The sequence below is a fragment of the Ovis canadensis genome, chromosome 6 (assembly GCF_042477335.2).
Source record: "Ovis canadensis isolate MfBH-ARS-UI-01 breed Bighorn chromosome 6, ARS-UI_OviCan_v2, whole genome shotgun sequence".
NCBI lineage: Eukaryota > Metazoa > Chordata > Mammalia > Artiodactyla > Bovidae > Ovis > Ovis canadensis.
In genome coordinates this window covers 118,518,781-118,540,060 of record NC_091250.1, presented here as the reverse complement: position 1 = coordinate 118,540,060, position 21,280 = coordinate 118,518,781, and the positions used below count along the sequence as shown (strand labels likewise).

Sequence of the window (21,280 nt, the reverse complement as noted above, 5' to 3'; positions counted from 1 at the left end):
GATACTAAGGGACAAAGGGAGAAGGGAAATCACCACTTAGTAAACCACATTACAAAATGCCGTTAGAAAAGAAACATCTCAATATAATGTGTAACACAGAATTTAACATGCAACTTTAACTCAATTCCCCTGTTGAGAAGCCTGCCATGGACAAATATTACTAAATACAGGAGATGAACATTACAAAAGAAAACCACAAACTTTGATCATTTTGATTAATGAGGTTCAGAGGACTTTTATATTTTGTCTTCAAAAACAACCTTCAGGATAACTGTCTTATTTCCACAGTTGCGACACTTGTTCAGACTCACTTTCAACACAAAGTCAAACATGCTGATAAATCAGACTTTCCCGTATTCAAGAAATACCTTGTATGGCTCTCCAAAGAGGGGGATCTTTTCAGAAAATGCCTCTTTATCTTGGTGAGCTTCCTGGTTGCGTCTTTCCTTCTCTCTAATTCGAAGTAGGTTTCTGTCTTCATTGTACAAGCTGCTTCAGACGCCACAAAAGAACACAAACAAAGTTTATCAGTATCCAAGCTTTGCTGCGCACGCACGTTTGTGAGGGAGGCAAGGACAGCTCAAAAAGCTGTGACAACAGAGAGCGGATTTAAAGAATGCCCAAGGGACCTCCCCGGAGGTCCAGTGGCTAAGACTCCAAGTTCCCAATGCAGGGGGCCTGGTTCGATTCCTGGTCAGGGAACCAGATCCCGCATGCTGAAACAAAGAGCCTGCATACCAAACAAATAAATAAAAACAAATCCTAAAAAAAGAAAGAAAGAAAGCCCAAGTGTTTCATCCTGCTCCTTGATTCAGGCCACAGTCAACTAACTGGCTATGACCCCCCAGCTCTGGTCCTGGCTCTGGAAACCTAAGCATTCATTTTGCCCGCCTGCCTTTGTGGCTCAGGACTGACTCCAAACGGAACAGACTTTTATAGTCAGTGGGGGAACTGAGACAAGATTAATGATATTTTTGCTTCCAGTCTGCAAAATAGCAGGTAGAGGTGGAAGCTTTTCATCTGAAGAAGTCAGCAGGATGTGAACTTTAAAAAGGCTGTTTTCCTGGATCAGTATTATACATTTTGGAAGATTAAAATCAAAGGACTTATTTCATAATTAAAAGATTACCAGGCACCCAAAACAGCATTTACTTTCTTTTCAGCCCACTCTCCTGGAAGTGTCTTAGCATGTAAACCTGAAAAGATAGTTTTTATTTCTCATTTCAAGTGTCAAGGATGGGAAAATCCGATTTTAGATGTCAGCTCTACCACGGAGAAACCTATAATCTGATGGCCCAACTTAAACCACATAAAAATGTATCCTGAATCATCAGCCCTGGCACCAAAGGGGTTAAGATCTGTCAAACAAATCACAAAAAAAAGGAAACCTACAAGACTGCAGTTTTAGCATATAAACCAGAAGTGGGCTTGCCTTAGGTCGGAACTGAGGTCAGGCCATCCCAACCCCACATGTGATATGTAAGAATAATGAAAATAAGAACTGTCAAGGAGGGGCTTTCCCTGGTGGCCCAGTGGTGAAGAATCCACCTGTCAGGTGCAGGCGACATGGGTTCGATCCCTGACCCGGGAAGATCCCTCGTGCCTCGGAGCAAGGAAGCCCGTCGACCACAACTACTGAGCCTATGCTCTAGGGCCCGGGAGCCACAACTCCTGGAGCCCAAATGCCCTACAGCCCCTGCTCCACAACAAGAGAAGCTTCTGCAATGAGAAACTCACACACCACAGCTAGAGAAAAGACCATTCAACAAGGGAGACCCCGCACAGACAAAAGCAAAAAATCTAGGGGGAAAAAAAAAAACTATTGGAAGATTTCTGCCCTCACAGCTATGTTTTAGCATATCTACTGAAACCCCAGTTTATTATCTGAATAAATTAAAAAATATTCAGCTGTCTCTCCAAGGCACTATGTGCCTTACAAATTCCAGCCTTGCTGTTGGACACCCTCCCCTCCACCCCCTTCTCGGCCTCTCTCAGGACTTATCTGATTTCCCTGACCTGAGCCTACTTACTGGTCTCCCTGCCTCCCCTACACTGCACCCCTCTAATTTAGCCTTCTTGCAGAAAGAAATCAGACCTAAAGCTCTGGTTCTCATGTCACTACCCATATTTTAAAATAACAAGTGTTTAATGGCTCTTTGCTGCTACAGAATCAACTCTCAACCCTTGCTTTGGCATTAAAAACTCCGTGATCTAGATCGACCCCAAAAATGGCCTCGCTGCCAGCCAGCTGGCCCACCATGTGCATTCTACCTGACAGCCTTGTCCATTTCCCAAACACATCTGGTCAAGGGCACCCTCCTGTTTTAATCCCCCCTCCCCCAGAACCCTCTTTCACTGAAGGATAACAATTCTCCCAGGACCAGTGTACCCACAAAGTATGATTCTCCTGCAAATCACCTCTATATTCCAGGCACCCCAGACTACTCCCTGCTCCTCAGTGATACTGTGGACTTTGATGCTTTCATTTTCATTACATGAATTTCTTCTGCTTCTCTCTCAACCACATACACTAGCTCCGATTTCCAACTACCAGCAACTATCTGGAGTGACTCCAATTTCACCCACCCTCGAGGCTTCCTCCAATCCACCTGACGATATAGCATGTGGTTCTCCCTTTCTTTTCCCCTTTCCCCTTAAAAAGAGGAAGACCCATCATAATAGAACCTCCCATATTTTTCTGTCTCCTGGTGCTAATGCAGAGCACTCTGCACACAAGCTAAACACTCAATGTTTTTTAATTTAAAAACAGTCACTATGCTTACAGTGTATTACTTGTAACTTTTAAAATATAACTCTGACAGACACATGTAAGAACAGTGTTTAAAAAATTATAATCACTAAAAAATGACTCTGCTGTTTCTATAGGCTTTCAATCTATAGGCTGGGGCGGGGGGTGGAGGGGGTGGCATGGCAGGAGCTAACCTACCTGGTTGCATTCACTGGGATGTAGTAAAGAATTACCTGCTCGGACCACGATAGCACAAACTTTTCCTAGATGATGGGGTATTTTGATATCAGATTTTAAGAGAACAACAATGTGAATATTTATGTGAGTCAATGTTATGGAAAACTAAACCAGAAACTGGTTTCTGGAGTCTTCTTTAATAAGAGTTTAAACCTCACACATGTCAGACAGACGTATTTCTGGGTGACAGTGGCATAATGGACCTTTTGGCCACTCAAGAATTCCTGCAATTGTTTTATGATCTTGGTGATCCTTGTTGGCTGAAAAACAACAAGAAAAAGAACCATGTAGCATCAGCATCCAACTATGGGAGCCAAGTTTAAGAGGGTTGATGAGAAAGTAGCTTTTCCTTCAAACTTGCTTCACGGCCACTTTGTTTGCAGGGAAGGTTGGGGCATATCACAAGTCCTCGGTACAACCTGAATTCCCAAGCTTCTCTTTGGCAAAGCTACCTGATACAGACACCCTACACGGGTGCACGGAGAAGGGGAAGCAGCTCCGCAAGGCTGTCTGCTTTGCTATTCTCCTCACAGAGGGAGTTCTCCCTTGTCTGCTTCTGCTGGTTACATCAGTGGAGTTTCTAGAGCCTGATTTGCTTATGAGTGTTCACAGCCCGTGGCTCTGTTATAAGAGTTCTGCCCACTTCTGAGTAATTGCTACCTTTGTCTTAAGAAAGGGAACCCTAAATGACAAAATTCTCGGTCCTGGATTGAACACCGAGCATGGGTAATAGCAGTGCCTTAACAATGTAAGCTGCTCAGGGTCCTTGCTTATGTTCCCTGTCAATTGCATGCACGTGAAGGCAAGCTACACTGGTTTACAGTTACAAAGGCATTTTAAATCAATTATCTCAGTCTTATCTCAGCAGTTAAGTGTTTTTACCATGCTTCTAGATTTTTATTCCAAAATAATACAAGCTGCTACATAAATAAGAAGAACCCGATTTTACAAAATTCCAAACACTGGCTCGTGATTCAAAAACTGAGGCGCACATCTCCTACTGGGAAGAAATTCTACTAAAGATTCTGCTTAAAGGTTTTACTTCATTAATTTAAAAAAAAAAAACAGGTTCAAAAGACACACCCAGATTTCACTGGCAGACATATGTAATATTACAGCAATTTTTTTTTCTTTAGGCTTTTAAAAGACTTTATTGGGCGCTTTTTTCCCCCCTACGTCAGTTTTGAGATGAACTTTGAATGTTTTTTTTCTTATTCACCATCACCCTTCAACTAAGAAACCCCAAAATAGTGAGGTGGGGAAAAGCCATCCCAGGTGTCACCGGTAGGATGAGTTTTATGAAGTCTAAACTTGGTGAGAGAAAACTCACTCTCACCCACACTGTCTACTGGGCAACTCCCTCTTGGGTCTTGCTCACCAAGGCCCCTGGGCAGGGCAGAGGAAGGCAGAAAAGACAGGAAGTGACCAGCCAAGACAACACAGGGCAAACTGTGAGTCCTCATTTTCCTAGAATGTCTAGTTTCTTGTAACTAACAGGACTTTGTCAGTCATACCGGTGGCTTTCTGGTTTACTCGGCTTTTACTTATCAAGTTTGCAGCTGGAAAAGACCCTGATGCTGGGAAAGATGGAAGGCAAAAGAAGAGGGGGCAGCAGAGGATGAGATGGTTGGATGGCATCACTGAGTCAATGGACGTGAACTTGAGCAAACTCCAGGAGACAGTGGAGGACAGAGGAGGCTGGAATGCTGCAGTCCATGGAGGCACAGAGTCAGACAAGACTTAGTGACTAAACAACAACGAAGTTTCCAGTGGCTTAAGGAATGATTTGTTAAAGTCATCGGACACATTTTCTCATGAATATCTTCTTTTTCTTGGTTTCCTGTTGAAATCAGGAGAAGTTTACATTTTAAAAACATTAACTCAGTAAGTAACATGAGTAAACCATTGTTCAGCATCTTACACATCACTGGTTTTAAACCAAGGTGCAAGCAAGGAGGGGGTGGATGGAAGAATTTTAAATGAGGGGATTTTAGGAAGCAGTAAATGTCCTACGTGATTCATAAACTCTGTAATTACCTTTGAATAATTACAAGTTGACTACCATTTCTCTTAATTAAAGGTGGCAGTTATTCCTCTGGCATGAAGTAGGGGGAGGGATGCATTCTTGCTCTCACAGGATCACTTTATCCCTACATCAATCTTGTTAGACTTGATCACTATTCACATCAACTGCCTTACAGCTGGTCCTTCGTGTCTGAAGATGAGAAACTCTCAGACTTGGAGGGACCATAGGAGGCCATTTCCTATGAGGGACTTGAGCATCCGGGGAATTTGACGTCAAAGGGGGTCCTGGCACCACGCCCAGCAGACACCAAGGGACACGTTCCCCTTCACTGATTTCTTCACAGCTCTCTGCATTAGACAAGAGGTACTCAAACTTCAGTGAGCATCAGAAGCACCCGGAGGACTTGTTCAAACCCAGACCTCAGAGACCTGCCCCCAGAGTTTCTGATTGAGTCAATCTGATGCGGCACCTGAAGCCTGCACGTTGAACAAGTTTCTACGTGGCTCTGGAGAGTATGAGAGAGCACACTCTTCAGGGGCTCTATAACTGCTTCAGGCTCACCTAGAGAAATAACAGTGAGGCTGAGAGGGGCAGAGCCAAGGACGGCCCTCACTTAGCACAGGCCAATCATTGGGTACTGCTTTAGGGACACTGCGTCAGTCTATTTAATATTCACAACTGCTCTGTGAGAAGGAGACATTAACTCTGTTCCCCAGGTAGAAAAAAAAAGGGGGGTGGTTCAGAGATGATCTTGCTATCATTAATATTAATATTAAAATTTAAGTACAGGTCACCTGACACCAAAGCCTGTGCTCTGAATTACTGTTTAGCTAGCAAAGCTTCCGAAGGCAATGGCACCCCACTCCAGTTCTCTTGCCTGGAAAATCCCATGGACAGAGGAGCCTGGTGGGCTGCAGTCCATGGGGTCACTAAGAGTCGGACACGACTGAGCGACTTCCCTTTCATGCATTGGAGAAGGAAATGGCAACCCACTCCAGTGTTCTTGCCTGGAGAATCCCAGGGACGGCGGAGCCTGGTGGGCTGCCCTCTATGGGGTCGCACAGAGTCGGACACGACTGAAGCGACTTAGCAGCAGCAGCAAAGCCTTCAGGCTGCTTTCATCTGCGCAGAACAAGAAGGCATGCTAAAGTGTGCTAATTTACAAGCACTCATAACTCCTTACCGGGCTTCCCAGGTGGCTCATTGGTAAAGAATCCACCTGCCAATGCAGGAGACACAGGTTCAATCCCTAGGTTGGAAAGATTCCCTGGAGAAGGAAATTACTACCCACCTTCAGGATTCTTTCCTGGGAAATCCCATGGACAGAGGAGCCTGGCGGGTTGCAAAGAGCTGGACACCCCTGAGCACGACTCACTGGAAGAGACCCTGATGCTGGGAAAGACTGAAGGCAGGTGGAGAAGGGGAGGCAAAGGATGAGATGGTTGGATGGCATCACTGACTCGATGGACATGAGTTTGAGTGAGCTCTGGGAGTTGGTGATGGACAGGGAAGCCCTGGGAGTTGGTGATAGACAGGGAAGCCTGGTGTGCTGCAGTCCATGGGGCCGCAAAGAGTTAGACACGACTGAGCGACTGAATTGAATTTAGCACGCATGCATCACACATAATTTCTTATAATCCCTTAGTCTCAGAGGTACATATCAACAATTTGGGTATTATGCCTGCCGGTGGAGCATCTTGGAACCATAAAACACATATGTTCATTCAGTTAAACGTATTCACACACGTCTGTCCCTGCCTAAGGACCCAATAAGTGGGCCCTGGGAATGGGAGGAGAGGGGAGGGAGGGAAAGGGGAAAAAAGAGATGGTGGAAGGGGGAATGACAGCATGAAGTGGCTCTTCAAATTATAAAATCTGTGCTACAATGCTTATGTTAGAGCGTTTTTTAATTCACAGAGTTAAGGTCACTGACCCCATAATAACCTCTGGATTCTCAAGTCATCTCTAATGTGTTCAGGGGCTCTTTACGTTAATTTCTTTCAAGAACAGGCTTACTGTAAATAAACTTGCACTAAAGTAGCCATTATATGCCCGACCCTGGGCTCCGTCCCATTAACTTCTGGTCGGCTGACCTAGGCCATGTTCCTAGGGCCTCAGTGCCAGCTTTCCGGTCAGCCCAGGAGTCCTCACCTGGGGGGCGAGAAACAAGTCACATGGTGATTAGAAGCGGTTGACTGCATTCGAAAACAAGCCCACGTGCTGAAGTGCCCCTGGGGTGGGGGGTGCAAAGTCTGACCATCCAGCAGATATTCGTGAGCTCCACCAAAAGCACGTAAAAACATTCCTAGATAGGGAATTACTCAGCAGTAGCCAAGTTCTTGGGGCTTCCCTGATGGCTCAGTGGAAAAGAAGCTGCCTGCCGATGTAGCAGACGCCGGTTCGATTCATGGGTTGGGAAGATCCCCTGGAGAAGGAAATGGCAAAGCACTCCAGGATTCTTGCTTGAGAAATCCCACGGACAGAGGAGCCTAGGGGGCTACAGTCCGTGGGGGTCCCAAAGAGTTGGACATGACTGAGCGACAACAAGCACCCAGTTCTTGGGTCACGCACTACTGTCCACTGTCTGAAAAGGTTCAACGTGGATGTCTCAGAAAGATTTCTGCAAAATGCATTAAACCACCTCCTCTACCGCATTTTTTTTTTAATTAAATGAAATAGAAAGACTGCCAGAGGAAGAAACCACAGACTTTAATTTCCAGTGCCTGGCGAGAGAACAGTGACATGAGATCCACAAGCCATTGCTAAGGTGGGTTGCATCCCCGCCGCGCTGACAGAATTCCAGCCCTCTCCTTCAGGAAGGAGCCCAGGAACCCGAAGGAAGCTGGGAGAGCCAAAAGCTGCTAGGGTGCACTCACTTCCAGAGAGATTGGGGAGACCCCTGAGGAAGTCAGAGCTGCCCAGTCAGCACCCAAAAGCAGCCACTCGGTCAACCCCACACTGAGGCCTGTCAGGGCCCACTGACTCCCACTTTTCAAATGCTTCTCCTTTGGGGTCTGGGCCCCTGTGTTAGAACACGAAGAAAGAAAAAAGAAACCACAGCTCCTGAAGGACTGGCGAGAAGTGAGCCCCCTCCTTCTCGCTCCCTGGCACTAAAAGAGGAAAAGAGCCTGCTTAGGTGGAAGAAGGGAATGGAAGACCTGGGTTGGGCCTGGGGTGCCAGGCGCACTGCCGCCGTCTGGCTGGAGGCACCTTCCCCAGCTGAGCCCACGGGCCCTGCTGCTAATCTAGGTTAGGCACGCAGGGGGCCGAATGCCACCAGGCGCTGCCATGGCAACTCGGCCCATGGGGCAGGCCGTGCACAGCTGACTACCCATTTATCACCCTTGACTGGTCACTTCGCACAGACCTCCCTGTGATGGATGTGACCAACTCACGTTGAAAGGTTTAATTCTCCCTCGGAGGACAGAGCGCTGTTTCTCCTGTGTATTTATCTTCCTGGGTGTCGAAGAGGGAAATCTGGAAATCGACAGGGTGCATTCATTCTCGAAAGGAATGAGCCTCCTCACTGTTTTGCGAAGCTCTATGCCGTTCTGATTCGAACATACAAAGGACAGAGCAAAACGCACAGAAGACAGGCGACTTTGGCTTAGAGAGCAGAGACCTCTGCCACCGATGATGGGCAAAAAAGACAGCAGGCTTGGGTGCTTACGCGTTGTGTGAGTGACTTTTGGGGGTTACCCAAAAAGGTCATTCCGATTTCTCTCTAACATCTTAAACAAATATCCAAATTTTTTGGCCAATTCCATTGTTTGAAAGTCACCCCTACTGACTTTTCCAGTCCATCTTCTGACCCTCTTGTTTCCATGTCCTCTATTCCTACAATCCGGGGATCAGAGAACAGTTTGAATATCTCGCTTTACAAACCAAATGTCCAATCTTTTTCTTGTCCTTAAACCATACCATAAAGACCTTTTTTCCCCCATAAAGACATTTTAAAGGGAGAAATCAAAGTGGCTCCACGTATTAAGGTAGAAGAAATTTGGCCTCAAAGAAAGAAGCACGTTTTCATCGCCCTCTCTGCGCACGTGGAAGAATTCACAACAGGCTTTCTCATAATAAAAATCACTCAGCTAAACTTTGCAAGGATTTCCCCTTCGTTACCTCTCCTACCACTCAATACACACAATAAATACAAAGAAAAAAACAAACAAACAAAAACAAAAAAAAACAGAGACTTAATCCTAAAAGAAAATCTGTTTTTATATTTTAAAAAATCAGTATCAGCCAAAGTGAAATGACAAAATAGTACGATGTCATAGTTGTTTCCCTGGAAAAGCTCCCAGGGGATCATCTCAAGCTAACTGCTCACCACAAAACACTTAGCCTCATTAAAATACTGAAAGAGCTGCATGTATTTCCATTTTGCAAAATTCAATCAACCTTTAAGATACTTTATATACCTTAAAGGCACACTCTTTGAGTTTTAGGTTGAGAAAGCCTCGGATGGGCAAACTTGGAGGGAAACAGATGACTCAATCCACTTCTCTGATAAGAGACATGCTAATTTACTTTTCAAAATGAATCTGCTGAGAAAAAAATAAATAAAAAGGAATCTGCCAGGTGCTTCTGCAGGCATGCTAATGTGGAGCAAAGGTCTGAAAAGATACACTTTACAAAATTCTATCCAGAAGGAACACCAGATCAGGGTTGGGAGGGGAGGGGGAGGGGGTAGTGTTTAGGAGGTACTGGGATAGGGTTTAGGGAGTATCTTGCTTCAAAATTCTGTTTTAACATGCTTTTCACAAGGCAGTATTCATTAATCACTGTATAATTAAAAGTTCTAATTAAAACCAAGAGAACTGCATAACCATATAACAAATCAAGATCAACAGTAAAGAAATACTGGGGTGGTGACCTTTTTGGCAATAACCCCTCCCTTTGTGTGAATGCTGTCGCTTCAGTTGCGTCCGACTCTGTGACCCTGTGGACTGTAGCCCACCAGGCTCCTCTGTCCATGGGATACTCCAGGCAAGAACACGAGTGGGTTGCCATGCCCTTCTCCAATAACTCTCCCTGGAACCTCTGAAAACTCACTTTGGATCCTTGTGTAAGTATCAGATAACGCTAAATAAGCATTATAGACGCCTCCTCATAAAACTGCATTGAAGACTGTTTCAAAGTTCAAACACCAGCAGCTGCTATTTTTCACTTGGAGTACTGTCAACTATAACCCATTTTGTGCTTAATAAGTCATAGAGGGAATTCCCTGGTGGTCCAGTGGTTAGGACTCCAAGCTTTCATTGCTGAAGGCCCAGGTTCAACCCCTGGTCGGGGAACTAAGATCCTGCAAGCCCTGCAGCACAGCCAAAAAATAAAAAGTAAATAAATCATATAAACATATTTTGAGGGGCATTGTTTTACCCTGTAGATGGGAAAGAATAGGAGGCTGCCTTTCTCACTAAACGGTCTTAAAAGGGGTGTGGGGAAAAAAAGTGGGGTGGGGGAAGCCGTATGGGAAGGGAGGTACCGCCCCAACCAAAGTGGGATGAGGGGCAAAGAGACGGAGGGGCCAAGGCACCCCATGATATAGTGCACCGAGCCCGTACCTTCCAAACACATTTTAAAAACAAAAAATAGTACTGACCGAGGAAGGCCATCATTGTCAATGACACAGTTACACAAACCATACCACGGAAAAGAAATCACTCCCAAGCTCGAAGATTTTAACGATGCATATCATCCATCCATTAAACTTTTAGTGTTACTTGAAACAAGAACAAATCTTCCTGTTACTGAAAAATTTCAGTAAGCTCAGTCTCTAAGAAGCATTCCCTAAAATGCCGGCAGTACTTTGTCGCTGCTGACTTGCTAAGTCGTGTCCAGCTCTCTAGTAACCCCGCGGACTGTAGCCCACCAGGTTCCTCTGTCCATGGGATTTCCCAGGCAGGAGTCACTGGAATGGGCTCCCATTTCCTTCTCCAGGGGGTATTCCTGACCCAGGGATTGAACCCATGTTTCTTGCATTAGCAGGCAGATTCTTCACCACTGAGCCACCAGGGAAGCCCAATAAAGTATCTGTTTTTAATGTTACTTGAGAACATGTTTCCCTGGTAGCTCAGATGGTAAAGTGTCCTGCCTACCCAGGAGACCTGGGTTCGATCCCTGGGTCGGGAAGATCCCCTGGAGAAGGAAATGGCAACCCACTCCAGTATTCTTGCCTGGAAAATCCCATGGACTGAGGAGCCTGGTGGGCTACAGTCCACGGGGTCGCAAAGAGTCGGACACAACTGAGCGACTTCATTTTCACTTTCTGAGAACATGTTACTAACAAATTTCAGAAAACTTTGTCTCTGAGCAGGGTTCCCTAAAATGCTGACTGAGAGAGAGAGAGAGAGTGTGTGTGTGTGTGTGTGTGTGTATGCGCAGGCGCTCAGTCATGTTCGACTCTTTTGTGACCCCATGGACTGTAGCTCGCCAGGCTCCTCTGTCCATGGAATTCTCCAGGCAGGAATACTAGAGTGGGTAGCCATTCCCTTCTCCAGGGGATCTTCCCAACCCAGGGATCAAATCCAGGTCTCCTGCAATGCAGGCAGATTCTTTACCAGCTGAGTCACCTGGGAGGCCCTCGAGAGAACTTAGCTGAAGTCAATTGGAAGGACACACAGAAAGTACTCCTGGCTCCAGGCTCACTAGAGAAAAATCTGCCAGCTGACTAGTTATTTACGTCTCTCTCTTTTGTTATAAAGACCACTGATCTGACCACAGGTCAGAGCCCCTCTGACAGCCTGCTGGCAGGCCCTGTACATTCGGCACCCGTCAGACACACGGGTAGAAGCTGCCGGCGGTTCCACTGCAAGTCTGGTCTGTACTAGGACCAACCAGAGCTCTGGCCTCATTCCCAGGCCATTCTTCTTACACACTCAACTGACCATGAAGGACCACATCACATACCTATAAAATAATGAGGCTGGTCAACGTCTGTATCATTACAGCCACAAATTAAAAGAATGCTGTGGTCACAGACTAGGAAAGAATGCAGACAAGCAAGCTTAAAAAGTTCTGTTTTTAATGCTTGCCTCATTTAATTCATATTCAACTTAAAAAAAAAATGTCTGGGACATTAAATCAATTAAGCATCCAAAATTAAAAAGAAGTGTTGTGTGGACTTCCTCACTTCTCATCCTGGGCTACCCAGCTCCACAAAGCTGCCTCTTTCTTAAAAATCATGAATCTGATCTCGTTCTTCACCCCTTTGATAAGCCTTCTGAGCCTACAGGATTAAAGCTGATAGGTGGGTGTGCCAAGCAACTCTTCACTACTTGGCCTCTACTGGTAAGCCTCAACTCTCACGGACCAGAAAAAAAAACCCTTTCCGCCTCCTGCCTCACTTCTCAACCCTCTGGGCACAAGGAACTGGGAGAAAGCACAGCCCTCCTCTCTCTGCCAGTTCCCTAATGAACTCCTAACCTGACTTTTAAAGCCTTCCAAAATATCACTGCCTCTTGTCTCAACCTCCACTCTCAACCTCCGGCTGTGAATGACTTCTTTCTCTGGGGTACCTCTGTTACTGCCAGCCTGCCCGTGTTTACGTTTACAAAACCAAGAAGAACTGTATATGTCTGACAGGTATCCCCGATTCGACTGTGAGCTCCTTAAGGACAAGGACTATACCTGAGAGCTTAGCAAAAAGTGATGCTTAATACACATCTTTGGACTTCTCTGGTGGTCCAGTGGCTAAGACACCACAGCCCCAATGCTAGGGGCCCAGTTTTGATCCCTAGTCAGGGGGCTAGATCCCACATGCCTGCATTCACCTGGCACAGCCAAATAAATAAATAATTTTAAAAATAATGCATCTTTGACTAAAGCGATTCTCTCCCAGGCATTACTCAGTTGCAAACAACCCAGAATTCTGTGGAATTCTGCCAATCTTCCTTATTATTTGATGACAAAATATGATTCATGGTCTGATACCTAAAACCAATTCTACCAGACTGTTGTACCCATCAAATGACTCAACCTAGAAGGAAACTGACATCATTCTTTCCTAGACCAGCCATGAAAGCTGCCTGGGCGAACACCGTATGTTTATCAGCTAATGTTACAGGTTTTATGCTTTAATTAGTCATAAAAGTATACTACACCAAAGAGGGGGGAAAAAAACTTGAGTAACATTTATAGCAAATACACATTTAATTTTAAATCAACAAGAGTCAGAATAAGCTGTCTCTAGGAGTAAAACAACAGCAACAAAAATCCCACAAGGAGAAACCTCTCAATGCAGCTATAAATTAATCATGGGGAAAACAAAGAAAATACAAGATCTAGAAAACATAATTTTAAAACACCAATCAGAGTCTGTGACTTCTTCCACTGCTAAAGCCCCCCTCTTTAGGCTTAGCATTCAAGACTGAAATCCTGAAGCCTGGCCTGGATGGCTCCATCCCCACTTTCTCTCAACTGCTACCTCCCAGACCTACTCCCTTCCTCAAGTATTGGTTGCTCAGTCGTGTCCGTCTCTTTGCAACCCCATGGACTGCAGCCTGCCAGGCTCCTCCGACCACAGAATTCGCCAGGCAAGAATACTGGAGTGGGTTGCCATTTCCTTCTTCAGGGGATCTTCCCGACCCAGGGATTGAACCTGGGTCTCCCACACTGTGGGCAGATTCTTCACCATCTGAGCCAGAAGGAAAGCCCCCTTCCCCTCCCCAGGCCCTTCCTTAACTACCAGCCATACCAATCTTTCTCCGCGCCCAGGAACAGGTCAAGCTGTGTGTTTCTGATCCCAGTCTGGGTGATGGTCCCTAGGGCTGAGGACAATGTTGTCAGTAATACCTTCCAGCATTTGTCAGCTCCTCATAGAGGTCCCAGGCCTAAAAGGCTGCTGTCCCAGCCCAGCAGGAATTCTCTAGCACTTCACGATGCTTTGTCTCTTTTTATCACTAAAACTGTCTTGTCTCTTCATTTCATCAGTTTAACTCTGGCGCCCCATCCTCACCTGCACGAAGAATGTAAGCTGTAGAAGGCTAGTCATCTTGTCCCTCTTGAGCCTCCCTAGGTACACCCAGCTCTAACCCATTAAGCTGAATAGATACTGGTTGAGAGGATGGAAGTCTGTGTACAGATGCAGAAGCAGTAGTGGATTCTTTTTATTTTTAACTTAAAATCACAGAACTTGAACTTAACAGAAGCATTTCAAAAGATATTCATTTTTAAAAACTAGGCAGTTATGAACAGCAACTTCTAAATGACTGATTAATACATCAAATTTTCAAGTACCATATACTATAATATTAATAGAAAATGATATAATTAATTTCCAAATTCATCTTGCATTTCATGACATGGCTAAAACGTCCCTGAAGGGATTTTAAAGAAGCAACTCTTCTTTCAGATTATTCAGGAGCAAGTTTTTTTTTTTTTTTTTAAGAAGAGACTACTGCCATAAGAAATTAAGCATACTAAATAGATACCTTTTGTCAGAACAGCTTGGGCACCAGGTAATTCCTAACACACAACCAAACTGGACAAATCACCTCGTATAGAACAGCCTGGAAAATGGTACAGGATCTACCATTCCAAGAGGAAGACTCCCTCCAATGACTGAACTTCTAACACACATTCCAGAAAACCAATTGCACCGCATGCGATAAGAAGAACCATTTGAAACTGGGCCAGTGTACCAAATACAGCTCAGCCAGAACAAACGCTCAGGGTTGAGACTTGCTAACCAACCGCAAAAAGCAACAGGAAAAGGCTTACACTTGGAAAATGAAAGGAAAAGCAATGTCTGGGTATTGATAAGAACTGCGCAGCACAATGGGATAGTAAGGGAACCGGCAAGATGCAATTTATTACTCTAAAGGAGAAAGTATTAAGAAACATTTACTCTTTAAATGAGTACACAGAGATCCAATACGTTTTTCAGTTACTGAACCAACCTCCCCACGCCCTCAACTGTAGGGGGGGTCTTCCTCCATCCATTTAATGAAGCCCATTCCATAAAGGGAGAGGATCTCGAACACTAAATTCAAGGCCTCTCCATCCCCTCATCAACATACAAATTCTACTAGAAGAAATCACTGCCAACTATATTGCGCTGGCCAAAAAGTTTTTTGGGTTTTTCCATACCATCGTTTGGGAAAAACCTGAACGAACTTTTTGGCCAGCCCAATTATTTTTAACTAAGCCTAGTTAAAAAGGCTGTTGTGGGCACATATACGAAGAACGCGATTTTCTGAAAAAGACTTAAAGTTTTCAGGCTCTAGCAATTACACGGAATAAAAAAAACACATGGCTGTCTAATCTTACTTGCACATTACCAGATGACAAAAAGTGCAAGAATAAAGTGTTCTATCAGTGTACAGAACCATCAGCATTTTTTTTCTCATTTACCTCTTGACTTAGAATTCTCTCTCCTTTTGGTTAACTGCACATATCACGCTTGTTTTCACAGAAAGAAAGCTTAATGTCATAAAAGCTAGAGGCAGTCTCATTATTCCATTTAGTTCCCCAGACATTTTAAGAAGGAAGAACAGGGCAATCATTATAGGAGGAGCAAGCTGGAGACATGTGTTGGTATTTTATACAGCAGCAAGCAACAATTACATGTTTCTAAATATTCTCGTTTTCACCCTCACCCCGGCTCACCTCCTTCCACCCGCTATAATTGGCATCACCTTAAAACTAAACAGTCAGTCATTGTTTTTCTGGAGAAGTCTCCCTTCATTTTGACTTCTGCTGAGCAGTGTTATGAGCCTCACAAAGCTTGTTAGGATTCTCTCGGCTGGACTGTGGCCCAGCCATGAACATTTATATTCAGACTAGATCATCGCTACCAATGGGCAGCTCACGAGCATAAAACAAAGAATACTTTTCCAACTTAATAAAGTCTCCGGCCACCTTCTTCAATGCTAATAAATGAGGATTTGAGAGCTCAATTATTTAAAAAAGAAAATTCCACTTCAGGATTTTTAGAGTCGATGTCCTTTATAAGGCTTTAACATTTTCATTTTTAGTCTTTTCATTTTTGAAAAGCAGAGGTTAATATATCTACTGGGGCTTCCTAGGTGGCTCAGTGGTAAAAAAAAGAATCTGCTGGCCGATGCAGGAGACTCAAGAGATGTGGGTTTGATCTCTGAGTCAGGAAGATCCCCTGGAGTAGGAAATGGCAATATATCTACTGGAAGGAAATAACAAGTCAACATTCAAATGACCAGACACACTGATTACACATTAAAGGCCTCTGATCATAAAATATTTCCTTCAAACAGAACTGCAGGTAAAATATATGCCCCCTGAAGCTATCTAAGAGCACGAATGCACTTACCTGTCTATGGGCTTCTGCAGTCTGACTTTTAAGATCTTAATCCTCACAGACTAGTAACAGAAGATCTCTTTGTTTCCAGCAAATATTGACTCCTCTGTGCTAGATGTAGGGACAAAAGAAGTAAGGAGGCCACAATTTATTTAGGGGGAGAAATACAAAAGGGGGAACCACTGAGAGGCTGGTTACAAGTGCCAAAGAACAGGGAAGAAAAACACCAGTCTAAACGCAGGGGCCCTGGATGATTTAATTAGAGAGCACTGACATCTAGGACTTCCCCGGGGGTCCAGTGGCTAAGACTCCACACTCCCGACGCAGAGGGCCAGGTTCGAGCCTTGATCAGGGAACTAGATCCCTCACGCTGCAACTAACAGTTTGCCTGCTGCAACCAAGATCGAAGATCCCGAGGGCTGCAGCAAAGACCTGGTGCAACCAAATTTTTTTTTTTTTTTTTACAAAAGCAGTGACATCTGAGCTCAAAGGATGAGCAGAAGTCTACAAGAAGAGATGGAACCCTCTCCACCTCCCTACTGAGAAAGGGGACCACTGGCCATGGGGTGTTTGCACCCACCTCACCTCATTCCCCAACTCCAGATTTCTCAAGGGAAGAGGTCAGGGAACACTGGGTTATTCCTGGGGGGCAAGAGTTTTCTGCAACCATCCTCCCACTGGGCAGGCCTAGGCCTCGGCGACCTTTCTTAGGGCAACAATCCCCTGCGGGAGAATATGGCCTGCCGGCCTTCCTCACTATGAAACAAACCATCTCAAACGCCACGCACACCAAAAACTCAGTGTCTGGAGAAGGACAGAGTTTAGAACGTCAAAGTTTAGAATGTCCATGGACTTAACTGCGGCTGCAGAGGATCACAGAAACAATAGAGATCACTCTTTCCACACCCTTTTTCCTCCTCGAGACCCCAAAGAGAGCAGTTAGAGCACCAGCTCCTGTTACAGAGCCTCCTCTGCCAAGTCTGGTCCGATTTCCTAAGGCAAATGATTTTATTCTATTTCCATGACCTCCAATGTATCCTTCTGTTTGCTGAGCCAGCAGTCACAATTCCAGGGCTGAAAAAGCTCCCTAGTAAATTAAAAAGAAAAATTAATTGAACATCCCCACCCCAAACTTTTCTTTGGTTTCTTAACATGATTAGCCCAGAAATTTCCGAGTGGTATGTAAAATTAATGAAAGGAAACTAGGGTTACCAGTGGCAAGGGAAAGACTTTTTTTCAAACATTCCTGTTCAACATTAATCAACGTTTAAATCCCAATTTATAAATATACAATGAGCGAAGTTAGCAGGAACAAAAAGATGAATTAGACAAAGGGTTGGCAAACTGTGGCCTGTGGGCCAGTGTGGCCCAGGTGCCTGTTGTTGTAAACATTTACTGCAACCCAGCTCATCGGTTTACATATTGCCTATGTTGCAGAGGTCCTGAAACAGCAGAGGTGAGTGGCTGCAGAGGTCCTGAAACAGCAGAGGTGAGTGGCTGCAGAGGTCCTGAAACAGCAGAGGTGAGTGGCTGCAGAGGCGGGTAGAGGCAGCCAAGAATGCATGAGCAGTAAAGCCTAAAATGTTTGCCATCTGGGTCTTTACAGAAGAGGTTTGTCAACACCTGAATCATAAGAGAGAAAAATAAAGGGTGAATTTTAGAAGTTCATTTTGGGGACTTTCCTGGTTGGGAAGATCCCCTAGAGAAGGGAAAGACTACCCACTCCAGTATTCTGGCCTGCAGAATTCCATGGACTATACAGTCCATGTGGTCGCAGAGAGTCAGACATGACTGAGAGACTTTCACCTTTCATGTACTGGTTGTCCAAGGGTAAGACTCTATGCTCCTAATGCAGGGGACACAGGTCTGATCCCTGTTCAGGGAACTAGATCCCACATGCCACAACTCATAAAGTTTCAGAGTTCACGTGTGGAAACTAAAAAAAAAAGAAAAAAAAATCCCGAGTGTTGCAAATAACACCTGGAGCAACCAAATAAATACATAAATAAATACTTTTGAAAGTAAAGTGCATTTTTGGAGTGTTTCATTTACAGGCGTGCCTCTGAAATAATTTCTTCTGGAATATACAAGTCTTTCAGTAACACCAAATGTCTCTCTCATTGCCTTTCCTGTCTTGAGAGAAAAGGTAGAAAATCTCTTTTCTTATCTCTAGTTAGCTCATGTTAACACCTCACTCTCTTATTTCAAAAGATTTAACATATGGTCGTGGGTGGTGAGAAGTGTTCCAAGGGGGTAGCCTGCAGACTCCAGCGCCACCCAGTCTACAAGAAGGATGTTATACACTGTCTCCAGGACTCAGGTCCCCATCAGCAATACTAGGCGTAGCTGAATGGTCAACAGCCTCCAAAAAAGTGTATGCTGGCACCGCTGTATTCAAAATGCATAATCAACAAGGATAACCACCAGTGCTACTGTGTAGCCTGGTAATTCTGCTCAGTGTTAGGTGGCAGCCTGGATGAGAGCAGAGTTTCAGGGAGAATGGATACATGTATATACATGGCTGGGTCCCTTTGCTGTCCATCTGAAACTATTACAACATTGTTAATTGGCTCTCTTAGAATATAAAATTAAAAGTTAACAAAAAGCAGGTGTTGGTGGACGTTCAAGAGCTGTTATGAGGCATAAAAACCATGCCAGCACTGGTTCCAGCTGCATCTTCAATGAAATAATGGCCTTCACGCTACAATTCTTTATAATTTTAGGAGGAAATAAATGGAAAAGGACAGGATGTGAGGGGGATGGCAGGGCAGAAGAAAACATTAGGAGAAGCTCTGGGATTAAAAACTCCCAAGGCACAGTGAGTCCATCCAACTTCCCTGAGCTATCTACTCTAGCAGGCGGGTGTGGTTTCTGGAAAATATGAAGAATTAAGCCTGTGGCTGCTATAAAAGGTCAGAACTTACTGTTCCTCAAATGTCCTGGTTCTTTAGAAGTCTGGAGAAGTGAGAGAGTGCACTAGATTTGAGTACCTCTCTTTAAAAATAAAAGGACATCTGTGAGGTTGGCCATGGAAGAAAACTGGTTGACAGCCTTGATGAAATTAAACTGATCTTCAAATGGAGGTAGAGCAAACCTCTGGTTTGAGGTCTTCTTCCTTTTTATTTAAAACCTCTCAGGGGATCTCCCACCAATTAAGGCTGCTACACCTCCTCTGCCCTCAGGGGGATGTTGCCTCCTTTACAACTTTGGGCCAATCATACATTCAACTACAACCTTACAATAAAGTTGCTGAAAAACGCTGGGAACATGGACAAAAGACTCTACTGAAAACTGGAAGATAACAGAAGAGAAAAAAGTAGGTACCATGCACCCACGCTGTTTGATTGACAGGTTACAACTTGTCTCACTTTAGGTAGCTGTCCCTGAAAGTGAAAGTGAAGTTGCTCAGTCATGTCGGACTCTTTGTGACCCTGTGGACTGTACCATAGCAGGTTCCTTCGTCCACGGCATTTTCCAGGCAAGGGTACTGGAATGAGTTGCCATTTCCTTCTGCAGTGGATCTTCCCAAACCAGAGATCGAAGCCGGGTCTCCCACACTGTAGGCAGATGCTTTACCATCTGAGCCACCAGGGAAGTTGCTGTCCCTGATTATCTACAAATCCACTGCCAAGGAAGACTTGCCATCAATCAACCCCAGACTGCTCTCAGCCTCCCCAAGAGGGAGGCTTCTCTCAGCCGGCTCAAGAGGGCCCACCCCTGCAAGATGAGGAACATCCCCATCTCCTGCCCTGTGACTTTCCAGCACAACCCTGAAAAAAACGCAACCTAACCATTCTCTAACACATTGCGCATATGTGTGTGTGTGTGTATATGCATGTGTGTGTACGTGTGTCTTGTCTGTCTTAGTTCCCCAACCAGGGAATGAACCCAGGCCCTCAGCAGTGAAAGCGTGGAATCCTAACCTGGACCACCAGAGCATTCTTGAAAACATGCACTTTAAAGTAATGGGGAAGGTGATGGCACCCCACTCCAGTACTCTTGCCTGGAAAATCCCATGAACGGAGGAGCCTGGTGGGCTGCAGTCCATGGGGTCGCAAAGAGTCAGACACGACTGAGCAACTTCCCTTTCACTTTTCACTTTCATGCATCGGAGAAGGAAATGGCAACCCAGTGTTCTTGCCTGGAGAATCCCAGGGATAGGGGAGCCTGGTGGGCTGCCGTCTATGGGGTCACACAGAGTCAGACACGACTGAAGTGACTTAGCAAAGTAACGGGGGTCAGGGGCGGGGGGTGGGGCGGGGGTGTTGTTTACTTGCATTCTTTCATAGGCATTTTACTGTTACTCAGAAGCAGAAAAATTTAAAAGAATGGACAGGGTCTCACAAAGTGTCTTCATTGGTTGGAGGGCTGATGCCAAAAAATAGTGTCTTTAATAATTTTGGAGTCAGATTTAAAAGCTCAAAGAACTCTGTAAAGAAGGATTTGCTTATTTTCAGGAAAGCAGTCACTATATCCCCAACCACAGACACAGAATAAATTTTAGTTTGTAACAGTCATGGGAGAAGTCATTTTTAAAACAATACTCAACATATCTTGGATCAAAATCCCAGAAACTCAATAAAACAATCCAGGAGAACTGTTAGAGAAAATCTAGGTAATGAAAAACCTGTTGTAAGGTTTTGGTCTGAGACCTTAAGAAGCTACCTAAAGAATCTTAAAATGAGATATTATCAAGCACATATAGCTCATCTTACAATTAAAAACAAAACAAGACAAAACAAAAAAACAGGAATGACATCCTGAAAGAAGGAAAAGATAAAACGGAAGTGTGTCTGTTTACACATCTTCCCATCATTTTCCTACATCCACACCAAAACTAACCCTAAGATTAGTTCTGTAACTTAATAGGGGTCTGGGTTACACAGACACACACACTGTCAAAACACACCAGGACAGTAAAGATTTGTCCATCTTGTGGCACATAAGTTTTGCAGCAGAAGGGAAAAAAAAACGACTGTAAAGAAATACT

At 44.7% G+C, this 21,280-nt stretch overlaps 1 protein-coding gene across 7 annotated transcripts in view; it reads right to left on the bottom strand.

The window, feature by feature from the left end:
* AFF1 (ALF transcription elongation factor 1) overlaps positions 1-21,280 on the bottom strand; it is a 196,140-nt gene that overhangs the window by 97,698 nt on the left and 77,162 nt on the right. For 4 of the 7 annotated variants that reach the window (XM_069594633.1, XM_069594637.1, XM_069594635.1 and 1 more), the window contains one exon: positions 369-492. In XM_069594633.1, coding sequence (XP_069450734.1) covers positions 369-492 — 124 coding nt within the window. The remainder of the gene's footprint in view (positions 1-368; positions 493-21,280) is intronic. The other 3 variants (XM_069594634.1, XM_069594636.1, XM_069594639.1) reach the window with 1 other exon arrangement.